This window comes from Pholcus phalangioides, unplaced genomic scaffold (assembly GCF_987345545.1).
Source record: "Pholcus phalangioides strain wild (caught in Gottingen) unplaced genomic scaffold, Ppha-v1.0 ptg000010l_1, whole genome shotgun sequence".
Lineage (NCBI taxonomy): Eukaryota > Metazoa > Arthropoda > Arachnida > Araneae > Pholcidae > Pholcus > Pholcus phalangioides.
The window spans coordinates 40,019,914-40,045,768 of record NW_028301603.1 but is presented as its reverse complement, the minus strand read 5'-3'; the positions used below and the strand labels follow the sequence as shown (position 1 = coordinate 40,045,768).

At 38.9% G+C, this 25,855-nt stretch overlaps 1 protein-coding gene across 2 annotated transcripts; it reads left to right on the top strand.

The window, feature by feature from the left end:
• Positions 1 to 274: 274 nt before the first annotated feature.
• Positions 275 to 25,328, top strand: LOC149081459 (uncharacterized). Of its 2 annotated transcripts, none has more exons than XM_089238384.1 (6): positions 275 to 475; positions 15,002 to 15,894; positions 17,377 to 17,555; positions 23,651 to 23,776; positions 24,485 to 24,572; positions 24,686 to 25,328. In XM_089238384.1, exons 2-6 carry the CDS (start codon positions 15,009 to 15,011, stop codon positions 25,024 to 25,026), a joined length of 1,620 nt encoding a protein of 539 aa, XP_089094510.1. In that variant the 5' UTR covers positions 275 to 475; positions 15,002 to 15,008; the 3' UTR covers positions 25,027 to 25,328. The 2 variants fall into 2 exon arrangements, with proteins under 2 accessions (XP_089094510.1, XP_089094509.1); XM_089238383.1 differs by having other exon boundaries at positions 276 to 475; positions 17,377 to 17,570.
• The last annotated feature ends 527 nt before the right edge of the window (positions 25,329 to 25,855 follow it).

Genomic DNA, 25,855 nt, shown 5'->3' with positions numbered 1-25,855 from the left:
CTCTCTTAAATGCAGAAACTGGAAGAAAACAATAAAAGAAATATATCTGTATGTGTATTAATAATACACACACACATAAGCGGAACTTGGACGAGGAAAAGTGCCACACACACACACACGAGGACGCTCTCTTATAATCCTTATCAGGATTGTCACCATGGGTACACATACGACACGTACATACGTCCCTTTTCTCAGTTTTTTTTTTCTGGTCCAAGGTCCAACCTGACTACCTCCTGATAGCAATTGTTTCCCGAGTCCCACGTGACGATTCGCTACCAAATGTGGGGGGAAAAGGGCCAAGGCACAAATGACATCAAGCTTGTACATATCCACTGTTCCGTCTGGCCGCTTTTATTGCGAGTCCCACGAAAAAAACACGTAAAAACTTTTTGAAAACACGGAAAATCCTCCAATTATCCTGAATTGATTCCGAAGACGACGAGCTCCTGGGACGACAACGACTTGTGCCGAAGTAAGTCTCTATTGCGCTCCTTTTTTGTGGTGGAAACGATTAACTGATATGGATAATCAGTGCCCCGCGTGGTAGATTACAGTTCCTATGGAGGATGGCCATACGCTGCTTACAATGTCTAATCTTTCATTTTATTTTTATTTTTTTTGTCGCTGGAGTTATGTTGGTATCGTTCCTAAATTATAATCAGTGTTGCCCTTAGCTGATACGGGGACACGAAAAACTTATCCCGAATCTTATCTTCTGCCCAATATTTACAAGCTGTTGTGCCCCCCTTCCACATTTTTTTCTTGTTAACTAAAATGAATAAAAGGCACTGTTTATATCTTGCCGACAAGATATTCATAATTGAAATTTGCCGGCAGTGGCTAGCGAGTCCGGTTCCGATATCTAAAGCATTGCAGGACTGATACACTTCAAAGTTGCCACAGTTTCAAACCCTGCTCCGGTCAAAATTTTCTGAAGACACTGGATTTTGAAAGCCAAAATATCACCTATAAAGCCCCGTTTACATCTGCAATATTGCGGTAGCATTGCGGAGTTCCAGCACCCGCTTGACGACTTTTTTCCCTCCGTAGGGAAAGAAATGGGGGAGCGTGCACATTTTTGCCCCTTCTTTGTTGGGGAGCGTAACCTCCTTTCGTATAATCCTTTGCGCGGTGAATTGAACTGCCCGACACACGTGACCTCTGACGACATCTGAAAAGTGGAGTTCAAAGAGCCGGTCTCCATGCAAACGGGTTTTGGTGAAAATCCTCGAAGCGGGATTCAAACCCGCATTTTCCCATTTCCCTTGTAAACGGGGCTTAAGGTATCCGACTACGTTGAAAACGTCATTTCGGAAGAAAATATAGATTTTCATTTTTTATAAAAAGCCATATTTGTGTTGAGATTCCAAAACAGGCCTTGCTTTGTTTATATGATACTTACAATCAAAGTCACGTTCACTTTAGTGTTCGTTTTTACATACAAGTAATACGCAATACGCGAATAGTCTTCAAACATGTTTTACGAAGAATGCTATTTTTGACATTTTTCTTGAGTTTGTTATATGATTTGTAAAAATCTATTCATTGTATCATTACGAAATTTTAATGTGATATTTTGTTATACATTGTTGAGGTTATGAACTAAAATCTAAGGTCTATCACATATATTTTTTGAATTGCAATGTTTTATAGACGAAATGCAGGATGAAATTTCAAAAAATTCACACGTACATAAACGTATTTGGGTGTAACTTATGAACATATAGTGCAATCCTTTACATTTTGCTTCATAACCTGCAACATTACTAGCTAAATGTACTGTGAAAATCACAAAGCATTTCATCAACAAAATTTTTTTGCAATCGTGTTACGAATATCACGTGAATTTTGCCTAAAATTTGACATAAAAACGACTTTTTTCATAGAAAATGTCATAGGCAGACCAAAATTTGTCACTGTTTTTCACCATTTCCAGACACTTTCTATTAAAAAAATGTTATTAAAGTTCACTCCAGTACCATTTTGAAGAACAGTGACAAGAAAGGTAGTCGAATACCTTAAGAGAGTTCTGATGCCAAACGCAGAATGAAGTTTTTCGCTACGTTTCCAGAGCGTTCTAACACCTGTAAAAGAGGGCTTCAAATTTTATATGTATTCATCTAACAGAGTTTGAATGCATCAGAATGAAAATAATAATGATGACAAAACATAAAACACAAATACAAACGATAATATAAAACATATAATAAACAAACAAACACTTTATTACCTCAAGGGACTGCTTACAGTAGGCCAAAGCCGGATAAAGACGTTTGGAGGCCCTAAGCACTCGAGTGAGTTTGGTACGTGCCCCCCCCCCGCCCCCGCACCCCCATACCTGTTGGAATCTATCAATAGAAACAGGAAATTTTATATTTTGGACGCAACTCAATCTCTAAGGTCGAATATGATACAAACATTCCACAGAACACAATTTATTTATTTGAAAGCTTCTCACCCGTTTTTTCTATCAGCCGTTCGTTATAGATGCAAAGTCTTTGATAACAAACATTTCCAAAACTAGTGCTACGTTGCATGTGTTATGTATTTATGCTGTATATTTCTCTCTAAAAATGCTTCAATGGATGTATGAATATAATAACAATTTCAGGTCTTTTAGTTTGAAAAATATGTGTTTCAACGAAGCTTGGCGCTTTCTTTAGACACCAAGAGACGCCAAACTGTAACGGTAATTTTTTGGAAATTTTTTTTGTCCCCTGCATCTCAAATGTTATCAAAACTCGTCGATTTTTTAATTATTATTTTGCTCTGTCGGTACATATCAATGAATTGTAGCATAAATTTTACTGTGGGATTTTGTTTTAAAGATAATTTTGGCAAAAAAGAAAAAGTTGAAAATGATTTTTGCCATGAAAAGGCAGGTTTATATATATTTTTTATTCAGTAATGATTTCTCATAATACAAAATGCATGTTGAAAATCATTGATATATGCCTACAGAACAAAATTGAAGAAAATAAATTATTCTTTCCAATGAAATTTTTGAGACGCAGGGGACAAAAAATTACCAAAAGACCGTTCCAGTTTGGCGCTTTCTGGTGTCTAAATAAGGCGCCAAGCTTAGTGAAACACATATTTTTTTAAACTAAGGAGAGACCTGATGGAAGTCTATCTCCGTCTGGACTTGGGGGGGGGGGGGCGGCACGGTCATTATTTCTGGGGGGGGGGGGCACGATGATGATTATATCAATTCATATATGCATATATTCATTAGATCAGTCGACTTCACCTTTGACGCTGGGGGGGGTCAATGCTTCCCCCCCCCCCGCTTATGTTCTATAAATATAATTGAACTAGAACTTTTGCTGCCACCTATCAAACAAAAACACAACTGTTATAATTTTTTGACTGGAATAGGTGACCGATTTTTAACTAGTGTACCGTAGAAACAAAATAATATAATGTGGTTGGTTTAGTATTTAAAATTAGTAATATTAAATTTACCATGGAATTTTTTAACAATTGATATTTTTTGTACAGTAAAATATTATAATCAAAATGCACAACATTAGTTATATTATTTTATATGATATATATATATATAATATATTATATATATATATATCATAGATTTATATACCAGCAGATTTTCCACCTCCCTTGGGAGGAGATTGGATAATGCAGGAATAACTTGGAAGCCTCCTAGGCTATAATTAGGACTGTAAATATTATATATATACGCTTATTCTCTACTAATGTGGCACCTATTTTAATCGCATTTATCTATTTGGCACCTATTTATTCACTTTTTTCCGCATCTAATTATCGTATTTAATTAACACCTTGTACATATGGAAATTACTATAAGGCACATATATTGGAACTTGGAAAAAAAAATAATAAAAAGCCACCCGGACGAATGGCATTTAATTTGACGAGTGTATAAATTAAAGCTTTGGATTATAACCACCATTCTTTTATTCTGATTGAGTTCACTTTGACGCATGCAGTTACCACTAAGATAAATATGTGGGTTGGACCTCTCTCCATCCGGCAGTGACGTGTCATCGAAGAGTTGTGGTGGCATTTTCTTAGTGATTTATCTGCATTTAGGCTAAATTCTGTATAGCTGTGACCGTGACCTGGATTTGACTATGCTTTCTTTCCCACACAAAACACATACATGCACACACACTAATTATCTTACAAAACTGACAGTCTATTTTTTCCCCCTTCTTCATAGGCCTTACTGGGCCCGTTCGTAACCCCACAATCAGCCAAGAGCTGGGCATGGGGGGTAACAATTTGATTCTGTTCTGAGTTATATTATTTTTTTCACGGAAGCCGAACTGGTCGAGGAGCTGAACAGAAAGTATAACGAAGCCGAGCAAGTGAAAATATTAGATTACAAAAATAATCAATTTGGAATTAATTTCACAGATGTAATTCATTAATTCAACAAACATCTTAATAATCGTGATGATTCTTTCGGCGATCACATAGTTAAGCCGTCTGAACTTTCCAAATCTTATAATAATTCTGTAAACAGGCAAATGCCAGAACCTTACCTTGTCATTGATGAAACTGATGTCACTGATGTGTCTGTACATTCAGTTTGTATGTCTTTAACTACTAATGAAACAGTGGAGAATTCACAGAAGAACAACATCGAGAACTTTTCCAATGTTGTGCGAGAACTTTTGGTCAATATGGGCATTTCTGAAGATAAGGCTCATAACCTTATTCAAATTCTGATTGGTTTTATTTCAGCGCTCAAAAATTAATACACCAGTGTCAACTATCAGCAAACCGCTGAAAATTCTGGCATGGAATGCCACTGGGCTTAAACAGGAACTACAAGAATTCAAACAGTTACTCTATGACCTACAAATTGATGTAGCACTGGTTTGTGAAAGTTTTTTAAAACCTTCTCATACTTCCAATATCTCTAATTTTATCTGTTTACGTGAAGACCGTCTACATGGAAGGGGTGGTGGAATTGCGGTGTTCGTTAAAAAGGACATTCCTCACCAAAAACTTTCGATTCCTTCTTCAACTGAAATGGAAGCTTTGGCAGTAAACATCTTCATCAACAGATCACCAATAACCATTTGTGCAATTTACAAACCACCTAATAACCATGTTGATATCAATCTCCTAAACTATCTCGTTAATATCAACAATCCGGTACTAATTGCTGGCGACTGGAACTGTAAAAGCCCTACATTCTTCAGCCATTCCACAAATAGACAAGGTAGAGTTCTAGAAAGATTTTGTAGGAATAATTGCTTGTGCATTCATTCATCGAACATTCCAACCAATTATCCTACTAGTCGATTTTATCGACCCGATGTTCTGGACTATGGAATCTCCAAAAACTTTAGGCACAACATCTTTTTCGAAACAACTGCCAAACTTAATTCAACTCACAACCCTATTATTTTCACCATCGATATAACTAGACCAAAGGATATTCCATATCAACTGGTTACCAACTGGGAAATCTTCCGCTCTACGCTGGAAACATTACCAGTGTGGAACTCAGCGGAATTGACGACGAACTGTATTGAAAATGCAGTAGTTGATGTGACTGAACAAATTAAAACAGCTATTCAAGCCTCTACCAGGAAGATTAAGGCAAAAGAAAACAGATTTGGCATTTCGGAAGAATTACGGGACAAAATCAGACTAAAAAACCGGGTCCGAAAACTCTGGCAAAGATTTAGAAGACGGTCTGACAAAACCACTCTAAACAGACTAGAAAAGGAAATAAGACAAGAAACAACTGAATATGTCAATGAGAGATTCACCCACTTCATTGAGGAGGCCACAGCATCCGATGGCTCACTTTGGAAGGCGTGGAAAATCTGTAAACGAAAATCTCCAGCGGTGGACAAAATTACAAACGAACAAGGTCAACTGTTGTATACAAATGAAGAGATTGTTGAAACGTTTGCTGATAACTATGAAAAGCAATTCATGTCAAACAGTCTGCAATCTCGAAGTATTGCTTCAGCTCATCATGGAAAAGTTCAAGAATTCCTGGATAGAGTTCGCTCGGATGCCTTGCGCGGAATGGGTGCTGCCGGTTTGACCAATGTTGACGAAATCAGAGGCATGATAAACAAACTCAAAATTAAAAAAGCTTCTGGTCATGATGAAATTTCAAATCTCGCTCTTAAAAATCTTCCTCTTTCTATCCTCAAATCATTCACTAATATATTCAATAGCATGCTTCAGACAAGCTATTTTTCTAATGTCTGGAAACTTTCTATTGTCAAACCTCTTCATAAATCTGGAACTGACCCACTTTTCTCTCAAAACTTCAGACCTATCAGCTTACTCAGTAACATTTCTAAAGTCTTTGAACGTATCTATATTTCACGTCTTGACGCTTTCCTGTCCTTCAACAGCATTCTTCGAAGTGAGCAGCACGGATTCAGGCGGGGGCATTCTTGCGTTACTCAGCTGCACAGAGTTACCGAGTTCGTGATGACTGCGTTCAACTACAAGGAACATGTCTGTGCTCTCTGTCTGGATATATGTAAGGCTTTCGACAAAACGAATCACACGACCTTATTGTCCAAACTAATTGACCTGGGTTTGCCTGACTATTTCATCATCTTTTTAAGCAGTTACCTTTCCAATCGTAGATTCCAAGTCAAAAATGGCAACTGTCTCTCAACTGTTAGACCAATAAGAGCGTCTGTCCCGCAGGGTTCTTGTTTGGGACCACTGCTCTTTGCGCTATACATCAATGACTTCCCAGCTCCTCAGCGCGGAATGCTTGGTCTATTTGCTGACGATGCCATCCTGTTGACCAATCACAAAAAAGGCAAAAAATGTATTGAAAATTTACAAGAATCAACTGAAGACGTTGAGGACTGGTGCCAAGACAACGATATTAAGTTGAATCATCAAAAATGTCAATATATTCTCTTCACAAGACGGTACAAATTTCCAAGAACTCCCATATACATCGGCAATACGGTGTTGACAAGAAAACTCCAAGTCAAGTATCTAGGTTGTATACTAGATAAGTCGCTCTCATTTTCTCCTCAGGTGATGTACGTAAGAAATAAGGCCTCACAAGCAGTTGGGATGCTATCCAGAATCACATTCCCACAGGCCAGGCTAACGTTGAGGAATAAAGTAATTCTTTTTAAAACTATTATTCGTCCTATTCTGACATACGCTGCCCCAGTGTGGGCTCATGCCAGTCTTGCAAATATGAAACGTTTACAGACACAGCAGAACATCATTCTTCGTCAGTTTACCAGAGCCCCCTGGTATGTGAGAGGAAAAAACATCCGTAAAGATCTTGACTTACCACTAATCTTGGACTATATCAAGGAGCTTGCCAATGCTCATTTTGACAGGCTACGATCTTCTGAACACCCGCATCTTAGAGAAATTGTCTGTTATGACCCCAGAATACCCACAGTACACTCTAGGCCAATGGACTTGCTGAGCGTGGATTGGGTGACGAATTGATGTAATTTGCAGAACATTTTCATGATTTTGATTTTTTTTTTTTTTTTCAAAACAATTTATCAATCTAATATCAGTTTTGTTTGATATTGCGGATGCTGTGATCGCAATTCAGAGGCATTTATATGTTTTTTTTTCGCAATTAATAATTTTTCTCATTTATTCATAATTTGAGCTTGCATAAAATGGTGCATTGGGTTCGTATCGTGTTGAAACTGATGTTATTACAATACAGAGATGGTATGTGTCATGTCTTCATTATAACTTTTTCTTTGACGTTCTTGATTATGGTTATATGACTGATGACGGTTCAACAGTACCTCAAACATCTCTGGTTAGTGTCTCTCGATTATGTAAATATTTATAATGTTGGGGTTTTTGGGTAGCATATCATCAGCTACTTCCCTTAAGACATTGCCCCCTTGTTCTTCGATTGTGTTGTGTTTTATCTCGATGAGCATTCATTTCGCGAAGATTTGTAAACAATACTCTCCTGGCTCATTCATTCTCTACACACACACATGCACAAACTTGTCTTTTTCCTTCTCATACCACCCCTGGTGATCTGTAAGTCGCCAGACAGCCTGCAAAGGCTGGGCAGCGACGGAAACGTTCAATTCTGGTCTGGTCTGGTAGTTATATTATTTTATTTATGGGGCATATCAATCGAATACCTGTCAAAAATTCCAATAGGAAAATTGCAACAGTTGTGTTTTTATTTGATGGGTTACAAGCGCCCGAGTGGTGCCCTAAGCACGTGGTTATTTTGCTGAATGGTTTATCCCGGCATTGCAGTAGGCCTAAATAAGAATTAGTTAATGGATATTTATTCTTTCGATATTTCATCATTTTGTGAAAATGGATTAAAATATTTTCGATTTTTTTAGGGGGGGACGAGACCCGTATGTGCTTGCAAAATCACGATTTCGTTTTAAACACGTGGATATATTTCCAAAACTCTAAAGCAATTTTATCTGAGAACTGGTTGCACTGCCATCTATGGTCGAATATATAAGTCTGATAATTTTATTGTCTCAAATATCCAAGATTAGATTATATTTATTGTATTAAATTTTTTAATAAATTTTTATTTTTTGAACTATTGATAGAGTATAAAATAAAAAATTTTGAAGATTGTAAAATGTAAATTACTACCAAGTCTTCTACCAGTTTTTCTAACTATGAGTATGAGTGAAGTGTAATTATTGAATAATTATATCGTTGTAAGAGACTTTTCTATGGGGAGATCAGCTCGCATTTGCGTACCTCGAAGTTGGGAACCACAGCGTTGTTCGAACCCGGGTCCTCGCGATGTGAGTCCGTCACTATGACCACTCGACCACCACAGCGGCATCTACCCTGCCTGCCGTTCTCCACACTTCTTCTTTTGAAATCCCAGGCGGCGGTCTAAGGCCATTATGTGTCACTCCGCGCAATTTTTCTCCCTGGACATTGAGTTCAACTCTATCCGTTTTTCAGTGAAATGACTTACACGTTACATCGACTTGATAGTTGTCTTCTTCATCGGGGAGAACGACGCGAGAGATTTGATACTCGCGAGCGCGGGGGAAAAGGGGCACCGCTATAAATCTTTGCTCAATTTTTTTTATGACACAACCCCGAGGTAACGGAAATAAGTTGCTTTGCATCAGTCCGGTGTTGTGAGCGGTTCTAACCATCTATCTATCCTACCATGTCGAGAGCAGGTCTTGCTGGAGCACCGGTTGAGAATCGCTGCTCCGCGGAGCCCCAAGGGCTCCTTTTCCAATCTCCGGGGGCTCCGCGGCCGATCGGGGAAAATTTAAAAAAAAAAAGTAAAATTAAAAAAATAATTATTATAATTATTTTTTTCAAATAGTAAAAATAAATCTGTAACTTTGATGAATAATTACAAAATTGGCCTACGGGGCTCCACCATAGAATTTTTTTACTTAAAAGGGCTCCACGAGTCAAAAAAGGTTGAGAACCGCTGTGCTGGAGGATTCGTTTGGCCCATGACATGGGCGGCAAAATGAAGCTATCCTCATGTTTGCAGCTGTGGGGCCTCCTTCGCTAGCCGGTCGGCCCTTTTGTTGCCGGGAGTCATTATTATGATCCTTGACCCACTCTATAATGATGCGGTTCTTCGTAAAAAGTAGCAGTCTCCATTTTCTGGACAGAGAATTTGTCCACCAATCATTTGGCTGTGCTGTTGATCTGATTTGGAATGTTTGAATCGAATCCCGGTTGGGGCACACGGTTGCACAATAATCAGTTCAGTGGTTCATAACCAGTTTGAAAATGCTTGTAGACGGCAGAGCACCTTAACAGCAACACGGAATGACAGAATACAGAATGAACCTCGAATTTTTATCCTCGAAATTCATTGACCGATGACATTATCACTGGGCTCTGCATTCAAAGCTCTTGGCCCCTGTTTGGTAACGTAAAGCCGGTAATACCATCGTGGTGTGTAAACGTGAATGTGCCCGATCAACGCTAACATCTCAGAAGAGGAAATCCGTATTAACACCTTTCAGTCTAAATACTGAAGAAACAGGCATTCCTTCTAGTCCAGGGTTACAGTAAGAAAAACTACGATGTTTTGCACGAAATCTGCTAGGCTCTAATTCGCTTGGAGCCATGAAACCACACGAACCGTCTAATGGTTTATTTTGGGCCCCGTGTGGGCCGTTCTGTACACGATTCGCATTCTGTGTGCCGAGTAATGTATAGTGTGGGTCAGTTACCTTTCAAATGAGCTCCGAGGAAGTTATTTTGCAGGTAAGAACTTGAATAATTTGAAATTTTCCAAGGAATTCATATACTTACATTCAATGTTGTATGGAGGAATGAGGCCCCAGTCCAAGGGCCCCGAATCAAACAAGTGCCCCTAAATTATTACGGATTTTTGTTCTGAGCTTCCATCAAATTTCGTATTATTTATTTCATTTAATGAAAAAAATGTCATTAATTCCTAATTTATTCCTTTCATTCATATGAGAATAAATTGCTGCATTAATTCTCAAAGTATTTCTACTTTCAAAGTACAGTCGACGCTCGAAATAACGACGCCCTTTGTCCCGTCGACGGACGTTATATTGAGAGGGTCGTTATATGAAAGTAATACATATGATAGTCGTTCTATGAAAAACATTTGGGACTTATCCTACTGGTCGTTGCGATGTAATCGTCACTGTAACGTGCGGTCGTTATAACGAGAGTCGACTGTATTTCTTCATTCAAAGTATCTATATCAAAGTAAATTTCATATCAAAGCATTTCTTCATTTCCAATTAAGTAATTTCTTCGATTCTTAAGTAAATACATAAATAATTTAATTTAATTTAATTTAATTTAATTCATTCTTATTTAAATAATTTTTTTCATTCTTAACCCGTTTTTTGACCGCTCCTCAAATTCAAGACCAAATTGCAAATTTTTATTTTAATATATGATAACAGGTTACTTAACTAACATATTTGAGAAGTTTCAAAAAAATTGGACATTAATTTAGCACATTTTTTTCTTTCTAATTAATTCAAATTTACAATTAATTATATTTTTAATAATTATAAATTAATTTACTTCATTTAATTAAAATAATTGGTGATTATGATATTGGGAAACTTCATACATCGTGACAAAATTTTCTATTTAAAAAAAAATTCATTTCATGGGGGAAAAAAAAAATTCGTGATCGAAAATCAGGATAAAATTTCCCAAAAATTCATTTTTGAAATGACAAAAAAATTAATTTTCTTTGTAAACAAATTTTGAAAAATACCGTTGAAAAATGTTACCAAAAATGTTAACAGTCAAAAATGAGTTAATTGAATAATTTCTTTCATAGTTAAATAATTTTTTTTCAAAAATTAATAATTTCATGATCAAAAAATTTCTTTCATTCTTTTTTAAATAATTTTTAAATAATTGCTTTTATCTTAATTGATTCATTTATTGCATTCTTGGTTAAATAATTATTTTTTTTCAAAAATTAATAATTTCGTAGTCCAAAAATTTCTTTCATTCATATTAAAATGGTTTCAGCTATTTTTTTGCTCTTTCATAAAAAAATTTTTCTATTTTTTTATAAATAGGCCTATAATTCAAATAATTTTTTCATTCTTATTTAAAATTTCTTAATATTTTTTTAATTAATTTCATTCACTCATATTCAAATAATTTCATTCACTCATATTCAAATAATTTCCTTCATTCACTCATATTCAAATAATTTCATTCATTCATATTCAAATAATTTCATTCATTCATATTCAAATAATTTCATTCACTCATATTCAAATAATTTCATTCATTCATACTCAAATAATTTCATTCACTCACATTCAAATAATTTCATTCACTCATATTCAAATAATTTCATTCATTCATATTCAAATAATTTCATTCACTCATATTCAAATAATTTCATTCATTCATATTCAAATAATTTCCTTCATTCACTCATATTCAAATAATTTCATTCATTCATATTCAAATAATTTCATTCATTCATATTCAAATAATTTCATTCACTCATATTCAAATAATTTCATTCATTCATACTCAAATAATTTCATTCACTCACATTCAAATAATTTCATTCACTCATATTCAAATAATTTCATTCATTCATATTCAAATAATTTCATTCATTCATATTCAAATAATTTCATTCATTCATATTCAAATAATTTCATTCATTCATATTCAAATAATTTCATTCACTCATATTCAAATAATTTCATTCATTCATACTCAAATAATTTCATTCATCCATACTCAAATAATTTCATTCACTCACATTCAACTAATTTCATTCACTCATATTAAAATAATTTCATTCACTCATATTCAAATAATTTCATTCATTCATATTCAAATAATTTCATTCATTTGTTCTCAAATAACTCGTTTCATTCATTCTTAAATACTTAAATTCTTAAATAATTTCCTGAAAATGGATGTCCATAAATACTGAAATACATCATCAACCCAGTATAAAAGCATATATCACGAAAGAAAAACTAATGACAAATAATGCATAATGCATTGCCCATAAAATTTTATATTCTCAAAAAAACAATTTTTTTTCGATGATAAATTTTCTGTTGAGAATTAATTAATTATAAAATCAAAATTAATTATACAATTTCTTAAAATTTATAAATTGATGTAATTTCTTTAACTAATAAAAAGACTGGTCGTACAGTCGGTGTGTGTTAAATAATTCCCGGAATGAATTTCATTGTAGCCTTCTTCGTAGCGCTATCTCTTAAACGTCGATGATACTTAGCTGCTATAAAATGCCGTATAAGCGTCCCTCACCCCGAAAATTTGCATTTATTGGTATAAATTGGTGTAATTCAAGCTTTAATTTTTTTTTTTTAAATAAATTTATTCGTACCTTTACTTTCCGTTGGTTCGGAAACGGGAAATTTAGAAAAAATTTTTCTTCGTAGTTCTGTCTAGGCCCGTTTGCAATCCCACCATCGGCCCTTACGCCCTGAGCGGCTGACAATTTGATTCTGGTCTAGTCTGGACGCAGAAGAGACAGGGCATAGGACGCCAAAAAAATTATTTTGTGTTTCAAAGATTTCCTTTAAAAAATTGAAAATATCGAAAGAAATACATTCTACATACAATTTTAATTACTGTCTGTGAGTGAGTTTAAATGGTTTTTGAAGGCTGGTAACTCAAAATTTCTCTGGAATGTATTCCTTGTGCCCTATTCCAAGCCTTTAGTGTTCCACTCCCAAAAGGCCGATCGTACGAACCCCCATTCCCTGACTACGTCCTCGACTTTTCTCAATAATTTAGTCTGGGACCTTTCTTTACATTTGACACGAAATCACCTTGCATTCCTCATTCTAACACAGTGTTTCCCCAAAGTGGGCAATATCGCCCCCTGGTGGGCGATGGAATGGTCCAAGGGGTCGATAGAACCTGCTGATTTAACCTATGGGTTTACGTGAGTTGGGGTGCGATGAGAGGAAAAAATTTCTGATGAAGGGGGCGATGGAACAAGAAGTTTGGGAGACTATGCTCTCCCAAATGTTCTAACTAGACTATGTTCTAACATGTCACGTGCTTCAGGCTTCATCTTGGCCGCAGGCGCGGATCACGAGGGGAGCGATTGCGTCCCACAAAAAGAGCCCGATGACATGTGGAAATTAGGGGACAGTAGTGACTATCAAAATACAGTATGTTGCTCCCCTCGAACGCATCACTTTGGATCCGCGCCTGCCGCTCGCCCAAGTGTAATTTCTTAAGCTGGCGAACACATAGAAAAATTACGGTGCAACGTTAATATACGTACTTTTGTAAGCGTTTGCCTGATGCAAATAAACGAAGTTTCCATGGAATTTCTTGCAAGAGCAATTCTAACTGGAACCAAATTGCATTGAATTGATATACACTGATCAAGACAATACTAGGGGGGATGTGCGTCATTCATTTAAATTCATTGAATTTATTCATTTAAATTCATTGAAATTTAGTTGATTTACTCTTGTGAGACACAAATCTTTGTAAATATTTAAAAACGTTCTTTGTCGGCATCTTCGATCCAATTGAAATGTTTAAAAATCACAGCAATGTAGAAACTATGTACCTGTGAAGCAAATGATTCTCTGGACACAAACGCCGTCTGTCAGATCACCCATCGTGCTGCTCTCTCATCGCGAGGTTCCAGGTTCGAATTCCGTAGATGGCTTGGTGTTTTGCGTTTTTCCAACTCCCTGTTACGAATGCGAGCAAGTCTCGTCCGTTTGGTTTCTCTACAGACAGCAGCCAAACCTTTAACACGACACCTAGACTTGGAAACATGGGTTGGTGGTTCCGTGGAACCTAGCAAACACGATACTTGCATAACATGAAAATTCAAAAATTTGCCATTTTTAACTTCAAAATATGGAGGTTATATGACAGCATCAGTATAATACAAAAGAAGGATAACTCCGAACACATAATATGTTAGAGCCAGGCAGATAGATGCAAAACGTTCCCGCATGGGTCAATTCATTGAAAATTCCGCAGAGGAATGTGTACGGTTAAGTAGTTATAGTAGTCCGACAGGTCCCGCGAGGCTGTTACATGATGAGTGACCTTACTGATGGTCCAAAGACATCCACTTTCACATATAAGAATCTAATAATTTAGTTTTTTTTTTTTTTTAATATGGTCGATAACCAGGGCCGTAACTAGGTTGTGGCAACCGTGGTACTGCCCCTGGGACCACAAAAGTTTACATTTGTTTTGTTTAATAACAAGCCTTTCAAGACCCGCCAAGGAAACGTCTGCCCCGGGGCCCCGAGAAGGCACACACTATGACCCTATCGATAACTATGTCCTGGGCCAATGGTTTCTCATTCGCTCCCTCGTTTTCACGTAAGATGAAAAACGGGAAATCAGCTTTTTCAGACTATAATGAACAGCCAATCTATGAAAATACAGAATCAAAAAATAATTTATCATAAATTACTATGGTGAACATGAATGTGACATGAATTTCCTCCCATGATATTTTCTGTCCTTTCCTGAACTATTGCGTTTTTCTCCGCAGAATCACGATGGATAGGGTGTGGAATGACACCCAAGAACGGCAAGAGAAAAACTCCGAAGATCCAAGTCAGGCGCAAGAAAACGGCACCACGGAAGCAATAAAATCGGAATGCCCGTCTCCAAAGAGCCCCGAAGACCACCATCGCAATAATGACGACAGCCCTTCCGGTCCCTCCGGACCTGAAGCAGTTCCTTCGTACCACGTCAACGTCGGAGAAATGCATCCTGTCGAAAGCCAAACGGTTATCCGTGATCTGAGGTCCTTGAACGTCGTCGACGGATCGCAACACGTCGAGGACAGGGAGCTGGTATACCATAACCTGGGCGGTTATCCCACGACGATGGTCAACTCGTACAACACCGCTTACGCTACCGTCTACGCCACTTCCAGCGGAAACAGCGACGGCGTGGCGGCACCGCATTACATCGCTCCGAAGTACGAGATGGGCAGCAATCAGAACCCGGCCTTGATACTACACAGCTACGAAGACCCGACGACTGTGTCTCAGAATCAATTATCCGTGCCGCAGTCCACGTCGCCGAACAGTGCCGGCATCCAGTACGGTTCCCCCGGGCCGATACCGACCCACTATGCGGGTCTGGATAGCCATTCACCCCTACAGAATACGCCTCCGATGTGGAGCACGTTCGCCAACAACGGCGCGCCGTACAGCCTGGTGGCCGAGTTCGGCTACCCGGTGGTGGATGGACAAGAAGCTAACAGGGGATACACCATGTTCAGCGGCTCTGGCGGTGCAGGCACCTCCACTGCTTACTTGTCCACATCCGCTCAGCAGTGCAGCGATACTATATGGACTGCTTATAACGAAAAGCCGCAACTGCCCTCCATGACGTCGTTGAATTACTTGCCGGACAGCCGGAGACCAACATACGGTACGTATCACGTCACCGATTATCCTATTTTTAATTGGTTAGCACCAGCTGCGAATCCAGAATGATGTGGAAAGACAAAGTAAATTGTCGTACATAAATGGTCACTGCGTCCCGTCTTTAACGGGACAGATAAATTTTTCACTATTTGACTCTAGGAGGCAATCTGGATCCTAGCCTCGTCAATGAACCAAGTATCGATTCCATCGTTCCCTGATTTGAATCCTGTCTGATAGGGTAAATAAGTCAGGAAAATCGTGTTTTGCTTTTGTGCTCGACTAGGCTATCTTAGAGTCGGATTCACACCCACAGCGCTACGCTGCTTTATCAGGAACAATCAAATTTCTGCGAGAGCAACGGGTTCAACTGGTACCATATCCAACCTTCAGTTCCGACTTGACTTCTTGGGATGTTACAGATTTATTTTGGAAATTTGTGAGATTTTTCCCGAAGGAGACCAAATCTCTTCAGGGACTCCTTCTCCCCCCCCCTCCACCAATTACAGTGCTCCCCCCCTTTATATGAAGGCTAGTAGGATAGTGAAAAGTGTGTGTGTGTGGTAGAAAAGTAAGAGAAATTTTGGAACGGGGGTAGGTGTTGTACAGTAGGCAGTTAAAAGTCCAGTCATTGACAGTACACGAGCAGAATGTTTTTTCGTACCAGAAAATCAAGGAATCTTTTAAAGGGGAGCAGTATGATGACCAGAGGATGACACCCGCACGCATACAGCTCTGGTTATGGAACTGAGGAAGGAAAAATGCCTCCAATGATTTAATGTTTGGTTTTTGTGGTGAAAAACGAGCAGCGCAAAGAATTATTCGATTAAACCAGTGATTCCCAACGTGGGCTTTAACGCCCCCTGGGGGGGGGGGGGTGCGATGGAAAGTTTCAAGGGGTGGTAGGAGCTACGGGTATAACATAGGATCCTATGGGTTAGATTGCTTTGGGGGCGATGGGAGAAAATAATTTCTGAAGAAGGGGGCGATGGGACAAAAAAGGTTGGGAAACTATGAAATAAACCAAACACTGTCAGTCAGTCGGAATTGAAAAATATCAGTAACATCCCAAGGTGTCAAGTCAGAACTGAAGGTTGGATATGATGCTCGTTGAACCCGTTTCTGAATCGCAGAGGTTTTATTATTCCTGATGAAGGATTAGCCACTACGTTGCCATGATGAAGAAAATTGACCCTGGTCCCTGTCGTTGAACACCTTCCATAGATTTCAATAAAACCCTGCTAAGAAACAAACTGATGGGCACCAAATGATATTTTATTGTCCTTATTTTAATGGAATGATATAGCCAGGTGGCTACTGTGTTTCCGCAGGAAGAAAGAGAAACTTCTGAACCAATGGCAAGCTTTCTTTTTTTTCTGTGACAAAACTTCCAGAAAGCCATAACTATGTGTCTGATATAATTTTACAGCACTGCTTTCTTTCTACTAATGAGCTAATCTTGTTCTTGACTACAATTGAAATTTTGCAGATTCCACGGACTATCTACGCATAGCCACGGAAGCCGCGATCCACCAATGCGCTGTCTGCGGCACCACGGACACGAACACTTGGAGGCGTGACACCACCGGTCAGTTCGTGTGCAACGCCTGTGGGGTCTACAAGACCGGCGGAAGGAGCTCGTCCTCAGTACGACCGCAGAAGAGGCTCGTAAGGAAATTCTCGGTTGATTAATATTTCTCCTACTTTTTTTTTTTTTTTTTTTCATTTGGTTACTTAAAGATGTTCGTTATGTGTGTGATTTTAATGGAATTTCGGTCTCATATCATCGTTTGAACCCTCTAACCGGCATCGACGAGATATCTCGCCTTCTTGAAAGCCTTTTACAAGCCCAGATATGAGTAAAGCTGATTTTTCAATGGCACCCCAGTCTTGTTTGGAATGACCTATAGCTTAAAATTTAAAACACCTCTCGATACAACGATATCCTGTGCTATGGTAAATTCCTCTATAACGATATTTTTTAAGAGTTTGAAATCGCTACACGCAACGATATTTTGTTTTTATATATTTCGCTCAAAATCGTCTTGAATTTACTTTTAACTTCGTCGCTTGTTTTCATTCTTCCAAGAGCGTTTAATAACAACGGTGTTTCGCACCACATCATCACCGAAAATGCTGATGAAGCGGTTGGTGTTGCAACTTTCCCTGTAAGACGTAAAATTGCGATATACGGTGAACTCATGAGCGGAGATACCCCCCAGCGTCAAAGGTGGAGTCGACTGATCTCATGTATAAATGTATATATGAATCGACATCATCATCATCGTGTCCCCCCCAGCAATAATGACCGCCCCCCCCCCAGACTTCCAAGTCTATCACCGCCTATGGGTAAACTTCTTTACAGGGCAGTGCATCTGAATGAATTTCCTTAAGGGGCCATTCAAGTATTACGTAAGCAGATTTTCAGCTATTTTTGACCCCCTCCCCCCTTGTCAGCAAAACACTGACCCCCCCCCCTCGTCAGAAGCTTAGAATATTTCATATCTTCAAAAAGGGGTGGTTGATGACGTAAGCAACCTTCAAACCCCCCCCCCTCCTCTCCCCCTTGTCATCAAAAGTCAGCAAATCCGAAACTCCCCGCCCCCTCGATGCTGACATAGTACTTGAATGGCCCCTAATCAACTGATTAACTGCAGTTTTTCGCGACCAATGAATACTTTAAAGCGCGTTTTCTGATTGTACTATGAACATTGATTTAGAAAAGATGCCAACAACAGCATAAATTTTGTGGCACGTGATAGCAATGTTGCCCCTCGATATAACAATAATTCCTCTACAACGATATTTTTTTCTTAGCCCGCAGAGTATTGTTATATCGCCGTTTCACTGTATTTCCATCAAGTGTTCCATGACCCACTTCAGTCTTAATCAGTGGAACATGTGGCATTCCCTTAGGTTCATGAAAACATGGTGAGACTGAATCCTTCCTGAGTCAGCTGTGACTTTCAGAATCACATGAGTTCTGTTGTTCTTCCTTTCCTTCCTCCTAATTCCACATTTTAGCTTTTTTTTTCTACAGCTGCCCTGACTAGTTTTTAGATAAGCTACGGGAACCTGAACTAGTCTCTGATAAGCGGCGATGTAAAAAAAAGAAATCGCTTCGGCAAACATTTGCTCGGGAAAGTAACTTTTATTATCCTGTTCAAAGAGCTCTCACCCAGTAAAAATTTGCCGGCTTTGTGACGTCAAGAAGCTAACAAAACTAAGACGAAAACAATGTTCAACGAAGTTGCTTCATTTGCTTGGAATAAACTCAACCTGCACGCACAGCCTAGTATTGCGACTTCCAAGGCAATGGAAACCCGTGCAAACACGCAATTAAATGATAATGCAGCCATGGACGTATTTCCAAATGGCACGGGTCGAAGAGGAGATACCAAGGGTACGGTTTCCCTGAACCGAAATTTTATAAAACGACTGATATATAACAGAGTAGTCATAAAATAACTTCGTCGATATACGAGCCCTCTAACGGCAGCAAAAACCAACTAACGCCAATGAAATTCGAGGTAATGGTATTTCTCCCAAAGTACACGGTGTCCATAATTATACAAATACAAATACAACGCCACAACAGGCAAATTGCCCAACGAGGTGGCTGCATCATGGATCCCCGAGCACCTACCTACTACTGCTACACCACACCCCCCTCCCCCGCAGAACCCCCCAACGAATCGTTACATGCGGGAATGTGCGTGTACGTGTAGTGCAACCTGACGTAAAGTTTTTTGTTTTCTGTGTAATGCTTGTTATGTGTAGTGCTGTCATCTGCCCCCAGTTTTACTAACTATGAGTGAAGTGTTATGATTGAATGATTTATCGTTGTAGGACTGTTGCTCTCTGTGGCGAGACTTTTTAACGGGGAGATCGGCTCGCATTTGCGCCTTGAAGTTGGGAACCACAGAAAACCAACTTCAGCCGACCACCACTGTGGGGTTCGAACCCGGATCCTCGCATCACGAGTCCGGCACTATAACCACTCGACCACCACAGCGGCAAAGTGTGGTGGTCTCGACCACCAAAGTGGTCTTTGATAAATTCAAAGACCATATTTTAAAGTAGCCTACAGGTGAAACCAGCCAACAGAAAAGTGTGAAATTTTGTGGAGGACTTCATGAAGCAATGGGAATTTGTTTCAGTGGGGGGAGGGGGAACAATTAGTTGCACATGTCGCCACCAGAGAGCGTTTCGCTTTGAATACCTGCAGTAAACATGTCAATTTGTGTGATGTCACGCAGCAGCTATTATAAAACCTAGAAACATTCGCGGAGATCTTGTTTCTTAATGTGTTTGCAGCTAAGAATGACGATAAGTTTACAAGATCGTACTTTCTTGATTTTACCAAAACAGCAATTCCGCAGTAACTGCTCTACGGATATATTGGACTAGGAAGAGGATTCAAAAAGGTCCAACGGGACAACAGTATCCGTTGGACATTGACAACGACTTTCGGTCAACAACATTGACCTTCGGAGTATGATAACGAAATTTGAAACCACAGGATCGTTGGCTGTTCGCCATTTAAGAGGAAGGAAACCAATTTCTATAGACGCAGTACAGGAGGTTTCGTTTCAAGTGGAAGAGGACAGTGCTTCAAATTCTCGTGGTAGCACTAGTGTGAGGCGTGTAGCACAGGCGTTGGACAGGCCACGTTCAACTGTCCATAAGATCAGGCGGAATATCCTCCGATGTTATCCGTACAAACTTTCACTTGTGCAGCGGTTGCTTCCACATGATTATGACGTTTGACTCCGGTTCTCACTGCAGTTTCTAGCTCGCGTTGAGGTAGATTCAGAATGGCCTTGGAATATCCTCTGGACAGAAAAGAGCATTTTCACTTGGATGGTGCAGTCAGTACTCACAACTGCCAAATTCGGGAACCAGAAAATCCGCACGCTATCTTAGAGGTTCCGTTGCATTCACCAAAAGTGACGGTATGGTGTGAATTTACTCTCTGCATCATTTATTCTCAGTCCCTTCTTCTACGAAGAGTTACGTTCTGCAGGTCCAGTGACATGTTCGATTACCGGGAACCGATATGCATTGCTGTTACAGAACGAAATTGTTCCAGCTCTGCAAGCACGTCACTGCCTTGCAGACACAGTCTTTATGCATGATAGAGCTCCTTCCACACATTGCAGAGTGTGTTATGAATGTTCATAAAACCCATTTTAGGTGCCATCAGCCGGCACTTAATCCATGCGATTTTTGACTTTGGGGCATTTGAAATGTCTGGTAAGTCGTGACAATCCAAGAACTTTACCTGACCTTAAAGGCAGTATTTTTCACGCCTCGTGCTGAACATTTCCTCGCACACACTTCGGTCAGTTGTGGAACATGCCACTATGCGATTTCACATGGTATCTGAAAACGATGGCCATCATGAGGAACATGTTTTGCTGCAATAACAATTGTTAAAATGGTAAACGTTTGCGTAAATGTGTCATTTCTTAGTCAAACGTCCTCTGGTGGTGACATGTGCAACTAATTATTTTCCCCCTCAAACAAATTCCCATCACTTCATGAAGTCCTCCACAAAATTTCACAATTTTCTGTTGACTGGTTTCACCTGTAGGCTACTTTAAAATAGAGTCTTTTAATTATGGACGCCCTGTATGAGCTCAAGTCATGGAGCTTATATTACTGGAGGAATCATCCATCCGCCGTGACGGCTGTGACATCAATTGCAAGGAAATCACGTGACTCGGTGAAAACACAGTTTCTGCCTGGCAATTTTCCCATTGAAATGTACAGTTCAGTCTATAAATATTGGTTTTTAAAGATTTAAAAAAAAGTATAGAGAACTTCTAAACACACATATTTCATTGATACTGGAATAACTTCTTTCGTTAATGCTGAAATATTTCTTTCATTACTTCCGGAATTTTTTTCATTAACTCAGGAATTGTCCTTTATTAATTATTATTTCTTTCATCAATTCTGGATTTATTTCTTTCATTGATTCTGAAATTATATCTCATTAATTCTGAAATTATATCTCATTAATTCTGAAATTATATCTCATTAATACTGAAATTATATCTCATTAATTCTGAAATTATATCTCATTAATTCTGAAATTATCTCTTTCATTAATTCTAGAATTATTTCTTTCTTTAATTTTGAAGTTATCTCTTTTCTTAATTCTGAAATTATCTTTCATTTATTCTCGAATGATCTTCCATTAGTTCTGGAGTTATCGTTTTCATTTATTTTGGAATTGTCACTTCATCAATGCTGAAATTACCTCTTCATCAACCCTGTAATTATCTCTTCCATTAATTCTAGAATTTTTTTTATTAATTCTGGAATTATCACTTTCATTAATTTTGGAATTATCACTTTTTTCACTAATTCTGGAGTGTAACCTTCCATTAATTTTGGAATTATCACTTTTTTCACTAATTCTGGAGTGTGACCTTCCATTAATTCTGGAATTATCTTTCATTTATTCTGGAATTATCTTTCATTTATTCTGGAATTATCTTTCATTTATTCTGGAATTATCTTTCATTTATTCTGGAATTATCTTTCATTAATGCTGAAATTACCGCTTTCATTTATTCTGGAGTTATCTTTCGTTAATGCTGAAATTACCGCTTTCATTAATTTTGTAATAATCTCTTTCATTAATGCTAGAATAAATTTTATATGATCCCCTCCCCCGAAATGCCAATTTTTTCCCCTCCATAGAAATTGCTGGCTACGGCCCTGCACGGGCCACATTGTTATCACGTGTAAATGAGGAATAAAGTTTTGGTAAAGAAGTGAAAAAAAAAGGATAGCTGATGGGAAATATCGAAGCGTTCCCGAAGGGTGGGTGTATCCAGAAAATTTTATTGAAATCAAGAAACAGTCACCTCAGACGAGGGCAACAAAATATAAAATAAAGTAAATAAAAATTGATACAATCATCTCGAAACATCAGGAATCGTCAATCTGGAATCATATAACGGATAAATAAATACATAAACAATCTAAGCCAATGGGCAATCAGAATCATTAACATGATCAAATCAAATAAATCACAGTTGATACGCGCTTCTCGTCGATGATCTAATTGGCCTCTACAGATGAACGTGCTTAGACCCTCCCATTCACCGGCCACTTCTGTTGACGCCGACGTGGTCGAGATCATAATTTCTCAATCACTAGACTCTTGCCGGTTTTAACTCTTCATCGCTCCCACCGCTGAGACGGACACTGCCAGTCTTCTTAGTATGTATGCAGTGTGGGTTCTTATCGAGGACCAATATAATCCGCCGCACCTGAGCAAGGTTCATAGGGCTCTTCAAAACTCCCCTTTTGAAACACAGTCGACCGTTCTAGGGGATAGGACCAAAACGAAGTTTTGTCGTATATGGACAAGATTTCAGGTAATGCCATAAAGATCCAACCTCACCATAAGCACACTTGGCGTTGTCCGACTTCTTGAAGCGTTGTAGATTTATGTCGGCAATGAGCAGTGCTCAGTTATCATATGATCACTTTCTCTCTAGACCAAATGGTACTAATCCAACGGACGCGTTTCTGTACCTTGTAGGCATCTTTATGGACATTCTTGTCCCATAGAAGTTGAGATGCACAGACCAAAAAATTGAAATCTTACCTAGATTTATCTAAAACATTGAAGTCTTATAGAAGGAAAATAATATCCATTATATTCCTATGTAAACTGATTTGGTTTCATGCCTATCAATTCTTCAGCCATATATTTCAATGGATTGGAAATTTTCTTCTAGACAACAAGCCGGAGGGTCGGTATGACATGTTCCAACTGCTCCACAAACGATACAACCTTATGGAGACGGAATGGCCAAGGTGAACCCGTATGCAATGCTTGTGGCCTGTACTTCAAACTTCATCAGGTGAGTTTATAACCTTCCTGAAATTCGACTCCTATCATCATTTACCAGGAAATTTTCTGCTGCATCCTTCTCTTTCTCCGTGCCAAAAATGCTGCATTTTATCAGATGCGTGAGCAGTAGGGTGGGAGGGTGGGGGGGGGGAAGTATGTGGAGCTCTCTTGAAATTAGTCAGAGACGTGCGTACTGCTATAAATCCGTATGCGCATTCATTGAAATGCGTAGGAATGAGGAATTTTAGTTCTTCGGTATTCCTAGAAATACTCAGAAAGCTCGCATATGAACATTTACCTGCATTGTAGACGTGTATTCGTATTGTATCGAATACATGCGCATTTCATGAAATACGGAGAGAGCGTTCGCATTCCTGGACATGATGTATCCCCTTCTATAGATGCGTAGAAAGAACGCGTTCTCATCTGTATTATATTCTAATTAATGCGCGTGTTTGTTTGCGTGCGTGTGAGACTTTTTGCCATTTTTTTATTACTATATACTTGCTCTTTCCTCAAAATGCTGATTATTTTTCGTGCGCCCTAGCTCAGCTCGTTCCTTGTCCCTATCTATCTGGAATAGGACTGTATACACATTTGGAACTTTATTGCAATCAATATGATGTCCGATGTCCAAGCCAATGTCAGAAAAGCTTGGACATTGGCTTTGATGGATGAGATTTTGACGTGCATTATTATTTTTTCCCTACATGTGCAGGTAAATAGGCCAATTTCAATGAGGAAAGACTCGATACAAACACGGAAGCGGAAGCCCAAAAGCAACAGTATTGCATCTAGAAACAGAGGTCTGTACCTTCACCATCAAACTCACGGACCACTTGATTTGCTTTTCATCTTCACGATATCGTTGCCAACATGCATGATGGACACATGCTAATTGATTTTGTTTCTACTTCAGGTTCCAACAGGAACAAGTCTCCTGGCAGACAGGCATCGGTGGTCTCGTCGTCGGATATAGTTCCGCCAGCCTACCTGACAACAGCCAGTTCTTCGTCCGACCACGCCAACGCGATGACGGACCATCGGACCAGCATGTCTCCTGGTCACAACGTTCCTTCTCCCGTCCTGCCGTCATCGGCCGTCCTATCGCAACAGCAGATGCAGCACCTGTCACCCCTGGACCCTCCGCAACACTCGCACGTCTCCGATCCCACGGCTTTCCTACTCAACCACGGACTGGATCCGCACAACACCGTCATCAGTATCAACAAGATGACAACTGGACTGAATACTATGTAGACACCAAAATTGCTCTATCGAAAAGTCCAATTCATGCGATCTATAAACCCCTTATATATACATAATTCGATTTTTTTCCCTTATGAATATGATTGAACATGTTGATAAACATCAAAATATTAAAGACACGGTTTTGTTTTTTTGGAGCTAATTCTATCTCGATGCGAGAGCTCTCTAAACACTATGTCCAATAAGTCATATAATGCTGTATTATGTACATATAATGTCCGAATTTTCTTTGAGAATGTTTGTATGAGACAAGTTTTTGCACTTGAGAGATAATAAAAGAGCTTTTGCTGTGATATATATATATATATTCCTTTTTTTCCCTAGTGTTTTAGGCATATAACCATCGAGAAGATTTATAGTAACCCTGTCAACTGAAGCTGCTTTCTCTTTTCCTCCCCATTCTATTGATTTTTCCCCTCACACACATACGATGTATCTTTCTAGTATATGCATGTCAGAGAACACGTAGGGTGAGGGTGAAAGAAAAGAAACTCCGAATAAAACTCTCTTATCTATCTTATCTCTATTATCTTTTTTTTTCTTTTTATATATACATGTATATTGTTACGATCTATAGACGATAGATGACGACCAAGAGATACTGGGCGCTATGGGACTCTCTGGAGATGAGAGATGGCGTGCTGTACCGCAAACGGGAGTCGGAAGATGGAAAGACGTTCCGGTGGCAACTCGTCCTGCCAAGGAGCCGTGCTGTGAAAGAAGTGCTAAAAGAATTGCACGAAAGCCCGAGCGGTGGACATTTCGGCATGACTCTCCAGAAGGTCCGTGGACGATTCTATTGGGACAAATCCAGAACCGA

Bases quoted from the DNA above. Each gene is read 5' to 3' on its own strand.
- LOC149081459 (XM_089238383.1), top strand. From the start codon at position 15,009: ATGGATAGGGTGTGGAATGACACCCAAGAACGGCAAGAGAAAAACTCC. The intron at 15,895-17,376 runs GTACGTATCACG...GAAATTTTGCAG, and splicing joins CAGCCGGAGACCAACATACG to ATTCCACGGACTATCTACGC. The intron at 23,777-24,484 runs GTGAGTTTATAA...CTACATGTGCAG, and splicing joins TGTACTTCAAACTTCATCAG to GTAAATAGGCCAATTTCAAT.